Source organism: Stegostoma tigrinum, chromosome 27 (genome assembly GCF_030684315.1).
Source record: "Stegostoma tigrinum isolate sSteTig4 chromosome 27, sSteTig4.hap1, whole genome shotgun sequence".
Lineage (NCBI taxonomy): Eukaryota > Metazoa > Chordata > Chondrichthyes > Orectolobiformes > Stegostomatidae > Stegostoma > Stegostoma tigrinum.
Genome location: NC_081380.1, coordinates 2,601,589 through 2,623,082, shown reverse-complemented (window position 1 = coordinate 2,623,082; position 21,494 = coordinate 2,601,589). Strand labels below are relative to the sequence as shown.

General features: G+C 41.8%; 1 protein-coding gene across 1 annotated transcript; it reads right to left on the bottom strand.

The window, feature by feature from the left end:
* Positions 1-420: 420 nt before the first annotated feature.
* prkrip1 (PRKR interacting protein 1) lies at positions 421-21,143 on the bottom strand. Its single transcript, XM_048557572.2, has 6 exons — positions 20,997-21,143; positions 18,984-19,062; positions 15,545-15,645; positions 7,288-7,373; positions 6,648-6,715; positions 421-4,384 (listed from the first exon to the last, which is right to left on the bottom strand). Exons 1-6 carry the CDS (start codon positions 21,105-21,107, stop codon positions 4,287-4,289), a joined length of 543 nt encoding a protein of 180 aa, XP_048413529.1. The 5' UTR covers positions 21,108-21,143; the 3' UTR covers positions 421-4,286.
* Between the last annotated feature and the right edge of the window lie 351 nt (positions 21,144-21,494).

Genomic DNA, 21,494 nt, shown 5'->3' with positions numbered 1-21,494 from the left:
AGTGACAAGTAGCATGGCTTTGTGTGGGGAAGATTATAGCTCACAAGTTGATTGAGTTTTTTGAGGTAGTGACAAAGATGATTGATGATGGCAGGGTGATAGATGTTGTCTATATGGCCTTTGACAAGGTCCCTCATGGCAAGTGATACAAAGGTAAAGTTACACAGGATCCGGGGTGAGCTTCATTGGAGACAGAGAGTAGCGGTGAAAGGGTATATTTCTGGAGATCTGTAATTACTGGCGCCGCGTAGGGATAAGTGCTGGACCCCTGTTGTTATATTATATTATACTTTTATAAAAATATATGATTTGGAGGAGAATGGAGATGGCCCGATTAGTAAGTTTGCGGATGGAAAAGATTGGGGGAACTGTGGATAGTGAGGATGATTGTCAGAGATAAAGATAGACACTTAGGCGGAAGAAAGTCAGATGAGGTTTAATCCAGACACATGCAAGATAATGCAATTTGAAAGGTCTAATGTCAAAAGGAAGTTTACGGTAAATGGTAGAACCCTTATTAGCATTGACATACGAAGAGATCTAGGTTTACAGATCCACAGTTCGCTGAAAATAGCAACACAAGTGTATAAGGCAGTCAGGAAGGCAAATGGCATGCTTGTCTTCATCAGTCAGGGTATAGGAGTATAAAATTGGCAGCAGTCATGTTGCAGCTGTATAGAACGTTAGTAAGGCCACGTTTAGAATATTGCATATAGTTCTAGTCACCACAGCACTAGATATGGAGGTGTGGGAGGGTACGGATTTACCAGGATGTTGCCTGGGTTGGAGGGTATAGAACATAGAACAGTACAGCACAGAACAGGCCCTTCAGCCCACGATGTTGTGCCGACCATTGATCCTCATGTATGCACCCTCAAATTGCTGTGACCATATGCATGTCCAGCAGTCTCTTAAATGACCCCAATGACCTTGCTTCCACAACTGCTGCTGGCAACGCATTCCATGCTCTCTCAACTCTCTGTGTAAAGAACCCGCCTCTGACATCCCCTCCATACTTTCCTCCAACCAGCTTAAAACTATGACCCCTCGTGTTAGCCATTTCTGCCCTGGGAAATAGTCTCTGGCTATCAACTCTATCTATGCCTCTCATTATCTTGTATACCTCAATTAGGTCCCCTCTCCTCCTCCTTTTCTCCAATGAAAAAAGTCCGAGCTCAGTCAGCCTCTCTTCATAAGATAAGCCCTCAAGTCCAGACAGCATCCTGGTAAACCTCCTCTGAACCCTCTCCAAAGCATCCACATCTTTCCTATAATAGGGCGACCAGAACTAGACGCAGTATTCCAAGTGCGGTCTAACCAAAGTTTTATAGAGCTGCAACAGTATTTGCTATGAGAGATTGGATAAACTTGGTTAGAGGTAAGAGGCAATGAGATACACAAAATTATGAGAGCATGTGGATAGCAGAGATAGTTGGTGTGTTTTTCCCAGAGTACAAATATCAAATTATTAGGGGACACATGTTGAAGGTAAAACAGGAAGAGTTTAAAAGAGTTTATAGAATTATAAAACCCCTACAGTACAGAAGCAGGCTGTTTGGCCCAGAGACGTGAGAGGCAAGGTGCTTTCTTTTAAACATAGGATGGTAAGTATCTGGAATGCATTGTCAGAGGAGTTGGGAGAAGCAAATAGTTATAGAATCATATAGCACGGAAACAGACCTTTTAGTCCAATCAGTCTATGACAACCAAAATCGCAAACTAAGCTAATCCCATCTGCTTGCTCCTGGCCCATATCATTCCAAACCTTTCCTATTCACATAAGTGTGAATCTAAAAAGTGTTAACTAAGCATCTCCTAAACGTTGTAACTGTGCCTACATCCACCACTTCCTCAGGGAGTTTATTCCACATGCGAACCACCCTGTGTTAAAGAAGAACGTTGCCCCTCATGTCTTTTTAAAAGTTTCTGTCCTCTCAGCATCTTGGCATGCACAGGAATAGGCGGGAAATTTTTTAAAAAATTCATTCACGGAATTAGGGCGTCCCTGACCAGGCCAGCATTTACTGACCATCCCTAATTTCCCAGAGGGCAGTTACATGTCAACCACATTGCTGTGGATCTGAAGTCACATGTAGACCAGATCAGGTAAGGACGGCAGTTTCATTCCCTGAAGGACATTAGTGAACCAGATGGGTTTTTCCTGACAATCAGAAAATGTTTCGTGGTCATCATTACACTCTTAATTCCAGATATTTATTGAATTCAAATTCAACCACCTACCATACCCAGGTCCCCAGAACATTACCTGGGTCTCTGGATTAACAGTCCAGCAATAACACCAGTTGGCCATTGCCTCCCCCATCCAAAACAAAACAGGGATATGGACCACAAAGCAGCATAAGATTTTTAATGTTAGAAAGGCCTCATGTAACAGCGCAGTCTTGATAAGCCAAAGGGCCTATTGCTGAACTGTACTGTACTTTATTCTTCAATCTACTTTCTCAGTTATTCACTGGATCAGGGGAGTGACTGGTGAGATCAGCAATTGATCATTTGGTGTAAATGGAACCCTTGAGTAGTGACACAATCTCACAACCTAGAGAGCACAGTCACTGCAATTCAAGAAGAGGGAGGTCAGCACTTACTTTTCTCACTAAACACAACTCCTCACCCTCACTTACCACAACAGAAACAGATCACTTATCCAAATTATTCCTCTGTCAGTTTCCTGATCGACATTTCTGTATGGGACACACATCACTCTTCCTGGGTAATTCTCATGGAACCACCATGCAGCCCTGCTCCTCTCAAACTCATCTTCTGTTGGAAAACAGCTTGTAAAATGCAGCCTGCACAAAGATTGCCTGCTACGTGTACAGGAGCAGCTAATCACTATCACAAATACCTCCACCTCCCAAAGATGTGAACCCTCTTCCCATCCAGATAACCTAAAACACCCTAGCACAAGGAAATCGAATAAGCACAATGTGCAGTTATACAGCACCATTTGTGGCCTCAGGGTGTGCCAACAATTTTAGAATCAGTGAAGTAACTGACATGTAGTCACTGCTGTAGAGCTGCAATGACCAGCTGGCTACTTTTTCATGGGACTCTCCCAAAAACAAAAATGTTAGTGACCAAAATTTCATTGCAATGTGTGCTGAAGGATAAATATTTTATCACTTTTCTAGAACAACAGAATTATTTTTACACCCACTTGAAAGACTAAATTAAATTTGATAACAATTCATACAGAAGTCTATACTGTACTTCCAACAATCTAACCATATAGAATTATGCAATGATCTCCGGAATGAGACTTGACCCGCAGATGTTAAGGTAAGTGCTACTGTTAAACCATTCTCATAACCACAGAGGAAGCTGCTGCCTAGTGCAGACAACAAGTGGCATTGACTCCTTCAACTGTAGCTTCAAAACAGTTACATCAGAACTGGGAATTTGACTAACTACAACTATGTTATGTAGAAAGACAGGGAGCCTTAACGACAGTACTGCAAGTACCAGTGAACAGTTAGGGTAGATGTGAGCTTGGTTAGGAGCTGAATGCTAGAGAGTTGGGATTAAAAAACTCACTTTCTGATTGGCAGTCCTGCTGACTTGGAGAGTGATGGTTTGACTTCATGACATTGGAAGATTGAGGGGAATTGCATGGCAACTTTGCAGAAAATACAAATCTAAATGTGGGGCTTCAGATTAGTACTCCCTTTAAAGTCAGGAGCTAAAAAAGGTCAGCACCCAGCCTACATGATGGGCAAAATTACATGTTCCTAATCTTTAATAATTCTGAAATTCCATGAATTCGGGACTCTCAGAATTCACATGCCAAGAAAGATTTAACAAGTCAATCCTGGACTTTTCTTAGAATTAAACCTTGTTTTTCAGAACAGTTATAAATATTCACAACATATACTCATTAAAAAAATTTTGAACATATAAAATGTTTACTATCTTTGTGTGCTATGTACAAGAGAATCAAAACTTAGCAACTCAATTTCTATTTGAATATCAAACATTCAAAAGAAAACTTCACACATTGAAAAGTAGATCTTTTGCTGGCCCTGTGCTGAGAAAAGGCAACTGTTGTTCAAAGCGAAACTGCAGGCAATATCAGGATTCAGAAAGAGTATGAATTCTAGTCTGAGAGACAGCCACAGTCTGAAACGGGAACTTTCTGAATACTGTCAGACCTGTTGGGAATTTCACCAAGTTGCTGTTTGTATTTGGGACTGGAAGTTTCCAATCACCAAATCCCCAAAGTCACACGTTGCTGTGCCAATTGAGTTCTTGTTTCATGGCGGTTCAGGTCACCGACCACCCATTACAAAACTTGGTTCTTCACAGTCGTCTACCTTCTCTTTGGGGCTGTTTTCTTCTTCCTCACTACTGGAATTTTCATCAGAGCCTAGGGTACAGATTAGAAAAAGTGATATTCACAAACAGGCACTTCAGAGTTCAACCATCATCTCAGAACGTTTGTCATTATAAACTAAGGCCTCCCCTGTCCACTGCACCTGAATAATTGAGCAATGAAGTCTGCTTGAACAACTGTATAAGCGGAGTGCTGTCTGATAATTTATCTGTGAGGAAGAAAAGGACTGTCAGCTCCTAACAAAAAAAAACTGGGATGTGAGAAAGAGATGAAGTGATGGCAGATTCAATAACATAAAGGGAGACAATAAAGTATTAGTGTGTGACAATTTAGTTTATGATTGCAATTACCAGCATGGAGACAGGAAAGGCATAAGTATGCATCAGCAGATAAGGTTTGAAGTTGTAAAAATATTTTTCATAAAACATTTAAGGTCTGTATCTTTTGTAACAAAAGGGATGAGTTGCTGGAACAAGTAGAGACGCGGGTGAAATGTGACCAAGGCAGGGAATGCTGAAGGGAATTTGACATATCGGAATGACAGAAAGCTAAGAAAAAGTAGTGATTTGCTCTGTTTGTTAAAGATGGCCTCATCTCAGACCTGAGGTATGACCTTAACTTCAAAGATGTACAATGAGTTTGAGTAGTGATAAGAAATGAAGGTAACAGGTCCCCAGTGGAAGTAGATTATTGGTTCCCCAATAGTAGTTACACTGTTGGACGGAGAATACAGGGAAAAATAAATGGAGGATGAAAGAAATGGACCACAATAATCATGGGTGACTTTAATCTATACGTAGGTCAGCAATCAGATTGGCAAAGATAGCCTGGAAAATGAATTAATTCTACTTGGTACAATGCTGTTCTAGACTGTGTAAAGTGCCACGAGACAGCATTGATCAATGATGACTAAAAAACCTCTAGATGACAGTGATGACAACATAATAGAATTTCACGTTCAGTCTGAAGGGGAGAAATGCGACTAAACAGATGAAGTTTTTAAAATCTAAATAAAAGTAAATGAGGGTACAATGGCAGAGTTGGTTATAGTGAGTTGGGAAGCTAGTTTAAAAGTAGGACAATAGATTTGTAACTGCAGACTTGAAAAGAGATGTTTAAGACCTCTCAGCAAAGATTCACCCCAGAAAGAAAGAAAAGCTGTTTGAGAAGGATGCTTAATCTGTGGCTACATAAAGAAGTTAGGGATAGTGTTAAATTGAAAGAAATGCTGCACAAATCTGCAAAGACTAATGGAAGCTTGCAGGATTGAGTAGTTTTTAAGAACTAACAAAGAATGAATACGAAGAGACTGAAAGCAAAGTTTGACAAAATGTTAACTAATATAAAAACAAGTAATGAGAGTTTCTCCAAATATTTTAATCAGAAAAGAGCAATTGAAAAGTAACATTGGTGTTCTAATGTGTGTCTGGGCAATTGATAATGGAAAATAAAGAATTATGGCAGTTTTTTTCCCTAGGTTGGTTTAAGATTGTAAATCTTTACCTATGATCTGATTGAAGGGACTGAACAAATAATTGCTAAGATTTCCAACACCAAAATAGGTAAAGAAGGCATGTTATCAAAGAAATAGACCGAGGTTAAATGAGAGAGCAAACATTATTCAGATAAATATAACACAATGAAAGTATGAACTTGTCCACTTTGGTAGCAAGAGTAGAAAAGCATAAAATTACTTAAATGGAAATAAATTGCAGAAATGGGGTTCTCCTTCAAAATTAATGTAGTCATGTATCAGTACAATAACTAATGTTGCAAAACTTTTGTTAAGTATCAGAGGTTAACATAGAACATTACAGCACGGAACAGGCCCTTCGGCCCTCGATGTTGTGCCGACCTGTCATACCAATCTGAAGCCCATCTAACCTACACTATTCCATGTACGTCCATATGCTTATCCAAGAAACAGGTTTCTAAATCATGTACTAAGCCACATTGAAAAATTCAGCTTTAAAATTAATTGCAATATCTTTTACAGCCTGGCTCAACACATCTCTCTACACAGGAGTCAGAGTAGAATTATGCAGCTTAAAATAAAAAGAACTCAACATTTCTTCAACAGATCACCTGATGAAAAGATCACAACATTAACTGCTTCTCTCCTCACAGACACAGCCAAGCATTTCCTTTCTGAAAATGGGTTTAGGAGTTGCATTTAAATCAGACAATAAGCAACAAGACTTTTGTTGGATCCTTCAGCAAGCACCACCCTTTAAACAATTCCAGGCATTAAATTTTGATACAGCCTGGAAAGAATCAGAAACTGAGCACAGCTCACCTTCCGCGGTTTCTGTAAGGTCCTGCTTGGCTTTCTTTGCCAACAGTTTCTTCTCCTTCAACTTTTGACTGTATTGAGAAAAATAAGTTAGTAATTTGCTCCTTATACCGAAAATTTACAATTGTCAATTAGTGCTTCCCAACCTCGATAAACAGCTTTGCTTTCAGCCAGTAGGTCATTGATTAGATTGGCTAATAATAGGTGCAAATATTCCCATAATCAGCAGTTGTTCCCCTAAGCTAAATCCAAGTGAATCCTTGCTTGGAGAACAAGACAATATCTTTAGACGCTCACTAAAGTTGCTTGCTGTGTCTGGTGAGTGTAGGGGATGAATGTTGATTCAAGATAAACTGTGGCACCAATAGCCCCAACCCAGATCTGCAAATGCCATACAAGAGGGCATTGACTCTGCAGTTATTTTGTTGAGTAGCTGAGTCACAAACCCATCAGTGGACCCATCGCTAATATCCGATTGAAACTCCTAAAACACATAGTAAGATCAAACAGAACAGGTGTATCAGGATGGCAATTCTGATCTCTCACTTGCCTCAGTTTGATTGAATTGAAAATGAGTGATAAACTATAATGTCTATTCATTAACAGGGTCTCCTGGATCGAGGAGTAGACTAGTTGCTTTTACCGTTTCTTCCTGCGTTTGTCTGTTTTCTCTTCAGCTTCTCTTCGATTGTTGTCCAATTTCTTCTGAAACTCTTCCTCCAGACGTTGCTATAAAAGGAAAAAAAAACCTTAAAACGAATGATGCAGGCACCAAGACAACCGCATTACAGCACTCATCACAATTCCATTTCATAGAACAGGTATTACAGTCATTGCATGAGTGGATAGCCTGGAGCCTCCTCCTTGATGGTTTAGGCACATCAATTAATTCTAAAGAACAGGTACAGTAACTTTTTCCTCCCTCCCTCCCTCAGTCAGGGATTTCACTCCTCCCTCCGTCAGCACCCTGGTTATTTGGCTTCGAGTCTGTTCTGATACTCAGCATGATCATGGTGGATTTAATCTTGGTTTCAATGCCACTTTCTTATCTGTTACTAATAGTGCTCGGCTTCATAATGTTCAAAATCTCTCTCTCAGCCTTTAATTCAAAGATTCAGACCCACAGCTCCTGGCATGCAGGAGATGCCAGAATTTGAATAGTACAGGGGTTGAGGAGATGATAGAGATAGGGAATGAAAGGGCTGCATCTTTTTAGTTTTTTTTATTTTTAATTGTGGACAATATTGAAAAAGAACCTATTATCAACAGAAGCACTGGAGCAGTAATTGCTGCACTTTTAGAAATAAGTTACTAGCACACATTGCAGGTTGTATTTACATTGTTGCTTTGCAGGACATAAGATGGCACGGCACCAGACTGTGTGGAGAGTGGGATTTGGCTGACAATAGGCAGTCAACGGGTTTCCGTAACAATGACTAGATGTGAATGCTAAAGATCATTAGCTGGACAGTCACTCACTTGTTAGCGCATGAGCAGCTGAACAGCTTTCGTCAGAACAGTAGTGACGGAAGGTTTGACAGGCCTGGCAGGGTCTGCCTCTGTATCTCTGTAGTAAGTAACTCAAACCTGGAGACAGTTATTCCTTCCCCCCATTTACTGTGAGCTGTTGCCTCTGAACAGTAACTGTGAATTGAACTTTTCGTTACTCATACATAGGATATGGACTTCACTAGTTAGGCCAGCATTCCATAAGACCACAAGACATAGGGGCAGAAACTAGGCCATTCGGCCCATCAAGTCTGCTCCACCATTCAATCGTGGCTGATAAGTTTCTCAATCCTATTCTCCCCGTAACTCTTGATAATCAAGAACCTATCTATCTCAGTCTTAAACGTACTCAATGACCTGGCCTCCACAGCCTTCTGTGGCAGTGAATTCCACAGATTCATCACTCTCTGGCTGAAGAAGTTTCTCCTTATCTCCAGTCTAAAAGGTATTCCCTTTACTCTAAGGCTGTGCTCCCGGGTCCTAGTCTCTCCTACCAATGGAAGCATCTTCCTAACACCCACTCTGTCCAGGCCATTCACTATTCTTTAAGCTTCCATTAGATTCCCCCTCATTCTTCTAAACTCCAACAAGTATAGTCCCAGAGTCCTCAAATGTTCCTCATATGTTAAGCTTTCCATTCCTGGAACCATTCTCGCGAACCTTGTCTGAACCTGTTCCAGGGCCAGTACATCCCTCCTGAGATACGGGGCCCAAAACAACACACAATACTCCAAATGTGGCCTGACCAGAGCCTTATGAAGCCTCAGTAGTACATCACTGCTTTTATGTTCAAGTCCTCTCAAAATAAATGCCTACATTGCATTTGCCTTCCTGACTGCTGACTCAACCTGTAAGTTCACCTTGAGAGAATCCTGGACTAGAACTCCCAAACCTCTTTGCACTTCAGACTTCTGAATCTTCTCCCCGTTTAGAAAATAGTCCATGCTTTTATTGTTCTTACTATATTGCAAGACCTCACATTTTCCCACATTGCACTCCATTCATTGTTCATCTCTAACTGCCCAGAGGAATGAGCAATGAATGCTGGCTAATTACAAGTAAACCATAATGCTGTGGTCTGGAGTCATACGTAGACTACACTGGGTAAGGATGACAGTTTCCTTACCTAAAAGGATGTTACTAAAAATGGCTTTCCTGACAATCAACAATACTTTCATGACCATTAGACACTTAAGTCCAGACTTTCTTCTTTGGAATTCAAATTTTGCCATCACAAGATTCGAACTCAGGATTAACCTTCAAGCGAGAACTCCACTAGGCCACCGATATGTAAATCACCTGTGTCTTTAGCAAGAACCAAGAATCTGGAAGGAAGGACTCCTGAGAACAGAAAGTCTTGGAAGGGAAAGAGAACAAATTATCAAAGCCTGCAGGCTGGTGCTACCGAACTTTTCACCCTTTTTTTGTTCCATCTATAACGCACATATTTCATAAGACCATAAGACATAGGATTTCGACCCATTGAGTTCACTCCGCCATTTAAATCATGGCTGATGGACATTTCAACTCCACTTCCTGGCACTCTCCCCGTAGCCCTTGATTCCTTGTGAGATCAAGAATTTGTCGATCTCTGCCTCAAAGGCATCTAACGTCCCGGCCTCCACTGCGCTCCGTGGCAATGAATTCCACAAGCCCACCACTCTCTGGCTGAAAAAATGTCTCCTCATTTCCGTTTTAAATTTATCCCCTCTAATTCTAAGGCTGTGCCCACGGGTCCTAGTCTCCCCGCCTAACGGAAACAGCTTCCCGGCGTCCACCCTTTCTAAGCCATGCATTATCTTGTAAGTTTTATTAGATCTCCCCTCAACCTTCTAAACTCTAATGAGTACAATCCCAGGGTCCTTAGCCGTTCATCATACGTTAAACCTACCATTCCAGGGATCATCTGTGTGAATTTCCGCTGGACACGCTCCAGGGCCAGTATGTCCTTTCTGCGGTGCGGGGCACAAAATTGGACACAGTATTCTAAATGGGGCCTAGAGCTTTATAAAGTCTCAGAAGCACATTGCTGCTTTTATATTCCAACCCTCTTGAGATAAACAACAACATTACATTCGCTTTCTTAATCAGGGACTCTACCTGCAAGTTAACCTTTAGAGAATCCTGGACCAACACTCCCAGATTCCTTTGTACTTCTGCTTTACGAATTTTCTCACCATTTAGAAAATAGTCCATGCCTGTATTCTTTTTTCCAAAGTGCAAAACCTCACATTTGCTCACATTGAATTTCATCAGCTATTTCCTGGACCACTCTCCTAAACTGTCTAAATCTTTCTGCAGCTTCCTCACCTCCTCAGTACTATCTGCCTGACCACCTATCTTCGTATCATCGGCAAACTTCGCCAGAACGGCCCCAGTCCCTTCATCCAGATCATATAAAGGTGAACAGCTGCGGCCCCAACACTGAACCCTGCGTGACACCACTCGTCACCGCTTGCCATTCCGAAAAAGAGCCTTTTATCCCAACTGTCTGCCTTCTGTCAGACAGCCAATCCTCAATCCAAGCCAGTTGCTCACCTCGAACACCACGGGCCCTCACCTTGTTCAGCAGCCTCCCGTGAGGCACCTTATCAAAGGCCTTTTGGAAGTCTAGATAGATAACATCTACTGGGTTTCCCCAGTCTAACATACTTGTTATCGCTTCAAAGAATTCTAACAGGTTTGTCAGGCACGAACACCCCTTACTAAATCCATGCTGACTTGTTCTAATCGGACCCTGCACTTTATTTAGAAATCTCATCCTTAACAATGGATTCTAGAATTTTACCAACATCCGAGGTTAGGCTAATCGGCCTATAATTTTCCATCTTTTGCCTTGATCCTTTCTTAAACAAGGGTGTTACAACAGCAACTTTCCAATCATCTGGGACTTTCCCTGACTCCAGTGACTTTTGAAAGATCACAACCAAAGCCTCTGCTATTTCCTCAGCCACCTCCCTCAGAACTATAGGATGTAGCCCATTGGGGCCAGGAGATTTATCAATTTTTAGATCTTTTAGCTTTTCTAGCACTTTCTCTTTTGTAATGCCTACCATACTCAACTCTGCCCCCTGACTCTCCCTAATTGTTGGCATACTACTCATGTCTTCCACTGTGAAGACTGACGCAAAGTAATTATTAAGTTCTTCAGCTATTTCCTTATTTCCCATCACTAGCCTTCCAGCATCAATTTGGAGCAGCCCAGTGTCTACTTTTGCCTCTCGGATGTTTCTTATGTATTGAAAGAATCTTTTACTATCATTTCTAATATTACTAGCTAGCCTACCTTCATATTTGATCCTCTCCTTCTTTATTTCTCTCTTTGTTATCCTCTGTTTGTTTTTGTAGCCTTCCCAATCTTCTGATTTCCCACTGCTCTTGGCCACTTTATAGGCTGTCTCTTTTTCTTTGATATATTTCCTTTGTCAGCCATGGCTGTCTAATCCCACCCTGGATACTCCTTTTTTTTGGGATGAACCTCTGTACTGTGTCCTCAATTACACCCAGAAACTCCTACCATTGTTGCTCTACTGTCTTCCCCGCTAGGCTCTGCTTCCAATCGATTTTGGTCAGTTCTTCTCTCATGCCTCTGTAATTACCTTTATTTAACTGTAACACCATTACATCCGATTTTGACTTCTCTCTTTCAAACTGCAGACTGAACTCGACCATATTATGATCGCTGCCTCCTAAGTGTTCCCTTACTTTAAGATCTTTTATAAAGTCTGGCTCATTACATAGCACTAAGTCCAGAATAGCCTGCTCCCTTGTGGGCTCCATCACAAGCTGTTCCAAAAAGCCATCCTGCAAACATTCCATGAATTCCCTTTCTTTGGATCCACCGGCAACATTATTCACCCAGTCCACCTGCATATTGAAGTCCCCCATGATCACCGTGACCTTGCCTTTCTGACATGCCCTATTTATTTCCCAGTGCATCTTGCGCCCCTGGTCCTGATCACTGTTAGGAGGTCTATACAACTCCCATTATGGTTTTTTTGCCTTTGTGGTTCCTCAACTCCACCCACACAGACTCCACATCCTCTGACCCTAAGTCACTCAGTGCTGTAGATTTAATTTCATTCTTAACTAACAAGGCAACCCCGCCCCCCCCACTGCCCACCTCCCTGTCTTTTCGATAAGTTGTGAATCCTTGGATGTTTAACTGCCAGTCCTGAACTCCCTGCAACCATGTCTCTGCGATGCCTACCACATCATAATCATTCAAGAGGATTTGTGCTGTTAATTCATCTACTTTGTTGCAAATACTACAAGCATTTAGATAAAGTGCCTTAATGCTAACTTTCTTATTATTAGAGATATTGGAAATCCCAAGATGTCTTAAGCTATCCTTCCTTTTTGCTGTATTCCTAGTCTGCTTCGAACTTAAACCCACCTGTACGCATGCTATCCTGTTGCTTATCTTTCCATTTAACTCCATACTCCCTGTCACTTTCACTTTCCCTTCCCCCCCAACTCAGAAGTTTAAAGTCCTACTGACCACCCTCTTTATCCTTTTCGCTAGAACACTGGTTCCAGATTGGTTTGGGTGGAGACCGTCCCAACGGTACAGATGCCCCCGGTTCCAAAACTGATGCCAATGCTCCATGAAATGGAATCCCTCTTTCCCACACCAATCGCTTAGCCACGTGTTTACTTCCCAGCTTTCTTTTCCCTGTGCCAGTTGGCACGTGTCGGTGTCTGTCTACAGGGATTTTAAAAAGGAGGTTGGAGCTTTAGCTTGTACAGGCATTTGTTGATGATTCATAGCTGTTTACTTGTATGAGCATTTACTTATTTATAACAAACAGGAGCTCTTATTAAGTAAAGGAGCCTGGTCAGTGTTTTCTGTAACCTGACTCCATTAAACGGCTAAGTCAGCGACTTTATGTTGTTGATTAAGTCATTAACTTTGTAGCAACACTTCAGTGTGCTCACAAAATCAGCACATTTTCTCAAGACAGTCATAACAGGAGGAATGAAGACATACAGGGATTTGAAAACAAGGACAGGGATTTTAGTTGTTTCATTGCCAGTCAGATCACTTAATTGGGGGTACGGAGAGAGGGGGTGGTTGCAGTTGGGTGATTGCCTTAAAAAGGGCACAGAAACCATTTGTAACTTCAGATTGACAGAACGTATGTGGCCGACGATGACAGCATTAGAATAGTCAAGTCTGGACAAGGGCCGACATAAAATGGACTAGTGTGTAAAATTAAAATCACATGAGACTGGCAGTTGTGTACGACACGGACAATGTGAATAAATTTGAAGACATCCACTTTGGTAGTAAAAACAGGAAGGTTGATTATTATCTGAATGGCAATAGATTGGGAAAAGGGGAGATGCAACGAGACCTTGGTGTCCTCATACACCAGTTACTGAAACTAAGCATGCAGGTGCAGCAGGTGGTAAAGAAAGCAAACGGTATGTTGCCCTTCATAGTGACAGGGTTTGAATGCAGGAACAGGGATATTTTGTTGCAAATTGTAGAGAGCCTTGATGAGACAAAACCTGGAATATTGTGTGCAGTTTTAGTCTCCTTATCTGAGGAAGGATGTTTTGACTATGGAGGGAGTGCAGCAAAGGTTTACCAGACTGATTCCTGGGATGGTAGGACTGGTGTGTTAAGAGAGACTAGACCATTATTCACTTTGGAAGCAAAAACAAGGCGGCAGATGATGACCTGAATGGCTGTAAATTGGGAGAGGGGAGTGTACAGCAGGACCTGGGCGTCCTTCTGTACCAGTCACTGAAGGTAGGCGCACCAGAACAGCAGGCAGTAAACAAGGCAATTGGACTTCACTGCGAGAGGAGGAGTACAGGAGCAGGGATGTGTTGTTGCAGTTATACAGGGCCTTGGTGAGTCCACACTTCGAATATTGTGCAGTTTTGGTCTCCTTTTCTGAGGAAAGATGCTCTTGCTCTCAAGGTAGTGCCGTGAAAGTTTACCAGGCTGATTCCAGGGATGACGGGTCTGATGTATGAGGAGACTGATGAATTTGGGATTGTTTTTGCTAGAGTTCAGACAAATGAGGTAAGGGAATCTCATAGAGACTTATAAAATTTTAACAGGACTGTTCAGGATAGATGCAGGGAGGATGTTCCTGACGGTGGGTGTGTCCAAAACCAAGGGCCACAGTATGAGGATTTGGCATAGACCATTTAGAATGCAGATGAGGAGACATTTCTTCACCCAAAGAGCAATAAGCCTGTGGAATTCATTACCAAAGGAAATAGTTGATGCCAAAACATTGAATGTATTCAAGAGATGACTAGATATAGCACCTGGGGCAAATGGGATTAAAGATTATGGGGAGAAAGCAGGATTAAGCTATTGAGATGGATGATTAGACATGATTGTGAAGAATGGTGGAACAGGTTCGAAGGGCCAAATGGCCTTTTCCCTCTCCTGTCTTCTATGTTTCTATAAAGGGAATCTCAGAGGATATAATTCTAATAGGATTGGACAGGGTAAACGTAGGAAGGAAACGGGTGGTGGTGGTTTTCAGAACCAGGAGTCACAGTGTAGGGTTCTGGATGAGTCATTTTGGACTGAGACGAGGAGAAATTTCTTCACCCAGAGTGATAAGCCTGTGGAATTCTTTTGTCACAGAAAGTAGTTAAGGCTAAAGGAGTTAGATATCATTCTTCGGGTTACAGGTATCAAAGGGTATGGGGCAACAGTGGGAACAGAATACAAAGTAAAGGGATTAACCATGATCATGCTTAACAGCAGCACAGACTTGGAGGGCTGAATGGTCTACTCCTTCTCCTATTTTATGGTTCTATGTAACAAAAAAATAGACAAACTTTCAGATGTGCTGAGACATGGGCAGAGATGTGATTTGATAAAAGGAGGTCTTCATGGCAGTATGAATATCTATATTCAAACAGGGTTCAGAGTTTGTAAACAGTTTAGTTAAATTCTAGACAGTTGGCAAGGAAATCAATGAAGTTGGCAATAAGAACTGAAAATAATGGCATCAGTCTTCCCAGGAGAGGTTTAATACCAATTACCCATTAACTGAACACTGAAAAATGATCACTGTTACAAGATTTTTAACAAAACAAATCTATATTCTAAGCATTCTGGTCTCCAAACTCCCATCCCAACGGTACTACCAGTGCCAAGGATATGCATCTCACATTCACCACAGGCTGCCTGAACCCACTAGGGCAAAGCACCATTACAGACAGTTCTGAGAGCAGTGTAATTATACTGCTAGCAGAGACTGGAGGACATAAATTCAATAAAACCACTGCATTTAACACAGCAATAGCTTTAGATGGCTGCAATCTCACAAACACCAATTAGGATGTACACCGATCCTGGCATTCAGACAAACACTGCTTTCTTTTTACTTAAAGTATTGACAAGAAACACACACCTGTGCTGCTTGCTTTTCCATGAACTCCTCCCTCATGTATTCCCTTCGCCGCAGGTGTCTGTAGACATGGAATTCTCCACTACCTGCACCAGCACTCGATCCTATTATCACAATACAGTGATGGCAGATTGCAGAGAAAAGGATGTACAGTAAAACAGAGCAGTTACCATTCAAATCAAAAAAGCATATTAATGTTTGATGTAAAGGCCTGTCAATCACATAGCAACTCCACTCTGGCATCTGTACCAGCATTCAGAAAAAGACCATAACGTGACTGGGTTACACTCAGTGCATCTACAGACTGTCCAGTGGAGCAGCCACAGTCCAGAATGTCTCAGTCTCAACCGATCTGTTACAGCTGTAACTCTCCCCACTTGAAGAATACTAATAATTATTGGTCATATAGCATAATGTCTAATTATAGAAGGGATGTTACAATTTCGCCAAAGTGTACAAGAGCAAGAGAGATGATGGCAGAAATCTCCTTTTTTTTTTGGCTTTTAAACATGTTCATGAAACTGTTTAGTTACTGGTTTAGGTTTACATTCCATTTTAAATAAAATGCAGGGGCTCTAAATTCAGGACAGAAGTCCAGATGTACATTCAAAAATAACTAGGAAAGGGAGGGAAGCACCATAAGCTCATCAGTCAGTCCAATCACCAGTTCACATTGCTCTTGGATCTGAAGCAACCAAAGGGAAAAATGAAAGCACTGATTTACTGGTTTGAAACAATCAAAATAGGACTATAATGGCACATGACAGGTGATAGAGAAGAACAGCAACTCATCTGGAAAGATTTCCAAGTACACGCCAGAAGCTTTCTAAGTTTTGGATCACACTTTACTGAACACCTTCCACATTTCTTTTAATTAAGTTTTTATTCATCACTTAGAACTATTACATTTGCCAAGTATGATTTCTTTGTAACAATCCGTTATCCTGAATTGACCCATCCATTTAGAAGCAAAGATGTGGCAAATGGAGCATGTGGGAAATGGGAAGTGGTTCATTTTGGCAGGAATAAAGTATTACTTAAATGGACAACACTTACAGAATTGTGAGCTATAACAAGATCTTGGTGTTCCAGTGCACCAGTCATAAAATGTTAGTTTAAAGGTGCAGCAAATAATTAAGGTGATTAATGGATGATTGCCTTTATTACAAGAGGGACTGAACATCAAAGAAATGACGTCATGCTTCAGTTAAACAGAGCTTAAGTGAGACCACGTCTTGAAAACCAGGCATAGTTCTCATCTTATTTAAGGACATAAATGCATTAAAGGCAGTCCAGAGGAGGTTTACTCAATTGATATCCGGAATGAGCAAATTATTTTGAGGAGGGGTTGAACGAACTAGGCATAATCCATTGGAGTTCAGAAGAGTGAGGAGTGACATGATTAAAGTGTATAAGATCCTGCAAAAACATAGACAAGGTAGCTGTGGAAAAGTTGTAGGTCGGCCCAAAACTAAAGGCACTGTTTAAAAATTATGGATTGCCCTTTTAGGACTGAGATGAGCAGAAATATTTGCTATGAAGGTTGTGAGACTTTAAAACACTCTGCCTCAAAGGCTGATCGAGGTGGAGTCACTGAATATTTTTTAAGGCAGAAGAATTAAAAGTTAGAGATAGATGGGAACATAGAATCAGAAACACAGACAAGCCACAATCTTATTGAATGCAATCTACTTCTGCCCCTAATTAGTGTGTAAATACTAAGTTATTACTTTGAAAAGCTTTCCACCACTAGATCATCAATGGCACTGCCCCACTGGGCCAGCACAGTGACTCAGTAGTTAACACTGCTGCCTCACAGTGCCAGGTACCCGGGTTTGATTCCATCTGCAAATGACTGTCTGTGTGGATTCTGCCCATTCTCCCTGTGTCAGCAATGGGTTTCTTCTGGGTGCTCTGATTTCCTCTTACAGTCCAAAGGTTAAGCGGATTGGCCATGCTAAATTGCCCAGAGTGTCCAGGAACGTGCAGGGTGGGACGCTTTGCAGAGAGTTGATGTGAACATGATGGACTGGATGGCCGGCTTCCACACTGTAGGGATTCTAAGATAGTTTCCAGTGTATGCAGCTCTTCTACTTGAAGCTGTTGCATCAGTACCCTCCTGACTCACAAACATGGTCCTTCCTCTTGGTTCACAGCCATAACCCAGTTAATACTCCACCTCATTGTTCCAGAACCAATTCTTTTCTAAAAGTTAGTTCTGAAATAATAGACAACCTTTCACTTCCATCACGTGTTTGAAAAAAAAAGTAACAGATTTACTGAATATAGCCGCAGAACCTCGTCTGCAATGAATTCCAATTACACACCTTCACGTCATACTGCAAATCATTGATTTACGGAGTCCTTCAAGAATGCAAAGGAGTAAATTACTTATCAATCAGATGATACACTAACCAGAAAAACCCAAGAAACAAGAAAGACTGCAGAACAAGGCATTTTCTTTTCAAAAAATTTGAGGGTACCCTATGCATTTAGCTGGGTATGCTGCAAGGTCCCAGAAGGTTGCTTTCTGATCTGTCAGTACTACAGCAGAACAGTGGAGAGGAGGTTTTCTCTGTGGGAGAATCTCAAACATGGGCTCACTGTTTAAAAACTCACAGGCCACCCATTTAGCGGTTAGGTAACTTTTACTCTGAAGGTCCCAGCTCTTTGAAATTTTCTTCCTGAAAAGGTGGTAGGAGCAGAGGCTTTGAATTTTTTTATGGCAGAGGTGGATAGATTTTCTCAAAGAATAAGTTAAAAAATTATTAGGATAGGTGGGAATGTGGAGGCAGGGTTACGTCAGATCAGCCATGATCTTACTGAATGGCAGAGCGGACTTGAGGGCCTGAATGACCTCCTCTGGCTCCTATTCATGTGTTTATCTGACACCACTGGGATTCAAACAGGTTTGGAGGGTGGTGGCAGCTTTGGGAGGAAGAAGCAGAGGTGAAGAAGAGGAGAGAAGTGAACTGGGCTGCAGCATCCAATCATTAGCTGGTTAGTACTGATCCATGGTCAGGGTCATCTCCTGTGAGGGGTTACTGAGTGTATCAGAAAGATTGCATACAGCTATTGTGCTCCCTAAAAGTCTGAATGCCCTTTCAACAAACTTCAGTGTACATCATTTTACATATTCCTCAGTATCTAAAATGTAGTAATGTTTCTGTGGAGACAGATCCTGTTTCATGTTGTGGAGGTGCCAATGTTGAACTGCAGTGGACAAAGCCAGAAATCTCACGACACCAGATTATAGTCCAACAGGTTTTGTGCAATGTCGTCTTTTTTCAGAACCGGCTTTTGGGCTACACAGACTCTTGACACAGTCTGAAGAAAGATCACTTGGAAAGGTACAGGAACCTCAATGGAATTTATTGCTTTAGAAAAGAGGGGACTGGAACATAAAGAGCCAGCAAAAATATTGATAAAGACCAACATTTACCCATGACATCACGAACAAATTCTGGTGGTGGCCGTGGAGCCCAGTCTTTGGGTTTTTCCAATATTGGCACTTGCTTCTCCTACAAGAAATTTGTGCAAAACTTTCGTTAATATCAAACATTTCAAACTGATACCTACACACACAATTTATCATAGGGTCCAGAAAAGCGCAGAAATTCATTCTGTTGGCAAAATTGCCCTTGCTTCTCACTTAACGCATAGATTGTGGGAAAATGTGAAGTTGTTCATCACAAAAGGGAGATCAAAAACACATCATGATACTTAAATGGACAGAAACTGCAGAAATCTGCAACACAAAGAGACACAGAAAGCTACCACATAGGTGCAGCAGGTAATCAGGAAGGAGTGTTGTTTCTTATTTCATGGGGATTGGAATATAACAGTAGGAAAGTTTCACTGCAACCGTAGAAGGTGCTGGTGAGACTACATTTAGGAGGACTGCGAGCAATTTTGTTCCCCCTATTTAAGGAGAGATTTGATTTAATTGGAGGCAGTTCAGAGAAGCTTCACTTGAATAAGCCCTGGGTAGGAGGGATTACTTTATGAGCAAAGGCTAAACAGATTGGGAGTCTATTCACTGGAATTTTAGAATAAGGAGGAATTGCATGGAATCATACAGGTTTCTTGAGGGACTGGAAAAAGTAAATGCTAAGAGAATTTTCTCCTAGTACGGGAGGGTCTAGGGCCAGACAGTACAGTCTCAGAATTAAAAGTGCCAGTTTAAACTAGATGAGAATTTCTTCTCTCAGAGGGTTGATAGTCTTTGGACTATCTATCTACAGACAGCTGTGGAGGCATAGCCCTTGTGTATATTTAGGCTAAGATAGTTAGATTTCTTGATCAATAGAAGAATCAAGGATTACAGGAAAAATAATGGAAAATGGACGTGAGGACTATCAGATCAGCAACAAACTCACTGAATGGCAGAGCAGGGTCAAGCAACTGAACAGTCTACTCCTGTCTGGTGGTCTTATGGTAACACTGAATTCTCACGCCATCTCGTCCCCATTGCCACTCACCCCTTCCTTAAGTTCAACAAATAATTCTAAACCTAATTTACTAATGTTCATTATGTTAAAAAAAAGAACTACATGGGCTGGAAATCAGACAAAAACAGAAATAGTGGAGACACTCAGTAGATCTGGCAGCATCTTTGGGACAGAAAGCACGTGTCAACGTATCAAGGCCAGTGATTCATCTTCAGAATAGCTGGATGACCATAACATTGAATTCCACACTACGTTTGAAACTCACTACTGTAGTCCCAAATAAGAATTTTCAACTTAAAGCAAATTAAATGGTAGAGCTGGCTGTAGTTGACTGGCTAAATAGACTAAAAACATGACAGTAAATGAACGGGGGGAAACACACAAGAAACAACTCATACCATAAATGGAGGATAGCCAAGAGACTAATAAATGTAAGGAACCTGAAGTACCCATTAACAGAAAATATGTTGGAGAAAATTAAGCGACTAAAACCCAACAACGCACAGGATCCACTAGCTTATGTCCTTGGGTTCAAAAAGAGAGACACAGAGGCAATGGACGCACTGGCTACGAGTTTTCAAGGATCCAGAAAAGACCTAATAACCTTAAGTTAGTAAGTGTAACATTATCATTTATGAAAGGAGAGTGAATACAAGAGAGTGGCTGATTGCTTGGTACACACCTCGCAGAGAGGAGGGGCAATGGGTCAGTTGGGAGGGCTGTAATTAGTAGAATGCCACAAGGATTAACAGAGCTCTGAAGCACTTATAATCCACATTAATAACTTGGACTAAGAAACAGATACATCAGTTTTGTCGATGATACAACCCTCGGTGGAATTGTAAGCTTTTGTTCACACACACACACACACGAGAACTGTGTGTGTGTGTGTGTGTGTGTGTGTGTGTGTGTGTGTGTGTGTGTGTGTGTCGGTATCGCATCTCCTCCCCCACGCCCGCTGTTTCTTTCTTTCTCCCCTCCTCTCAGGCCCTGGTTTTACTAACCGGATTCTTCATTAACCGCTCCAGCTTCAAACGCTGCTCCTCAGCCGCACTGCGCGGGATGACAAGCTGCTGAGCCGCCTTCTTCTGCGGCCGCTTACCGCCGTCCGCCATCTCCCGCCGGACGCGCGGCGATGACGTTGAACACCAGTCGGGCGCGCGGCGATGACGTTCGCCCCCGGTCTCCCCGGGTGATAAGCGTTGTGTTTCTCGTCAATCGGCCCCTTCATTCGGTAGGTGTGCACCTCCGGGACAAATCGGGGTTTTAATCTTCAATTCTTCACTACCTCTTAGAGTAACGGGGCCCCTGTGTGGTGGTTGTTGATTGTGGAGAGGTCACGTTGCAGACACAAAACCCAACTGTGGGGAAAGATACAGAGTTAACGGGTTACGATTCCACGCTCTGATGAAGAGTCACTGGATTCGAAATGTTACTTGTGTTTTGTCTCCATGGGTGCTGCCAGACCTGCTCAGTTTCTCCAGCAATTTCTGTCTTAGTTT

What these genes read in the sequence shown, in the direction of transcription:
- prkrip1 (XM_048557572.2), bottom strand. Translation starts at nt 21,107, where the DNA reads ATGGCGGACGGCGGTAAGCGGCCGCAGAAGAAGGCGGCTCAGCAGCTT. An exon ending in ATTTGTTCGTGATGTCATGG is followed by an intron (nt 15,646 to 18,983) that starts GTAAATGTTGGT and finishes TTGTGATAATAG; the next exon opens with GATCGAGTGCTGGTGCAGGT. An exon ending in GACAAACGCAGGAAGAAACG is followed by an intron (nt 6,716 to 7,287) that starts GTAAAAGCAACT and finishes TTCTCAATACAG; the next exon opens with TCAAAAGTTGAAGGAGAAGA.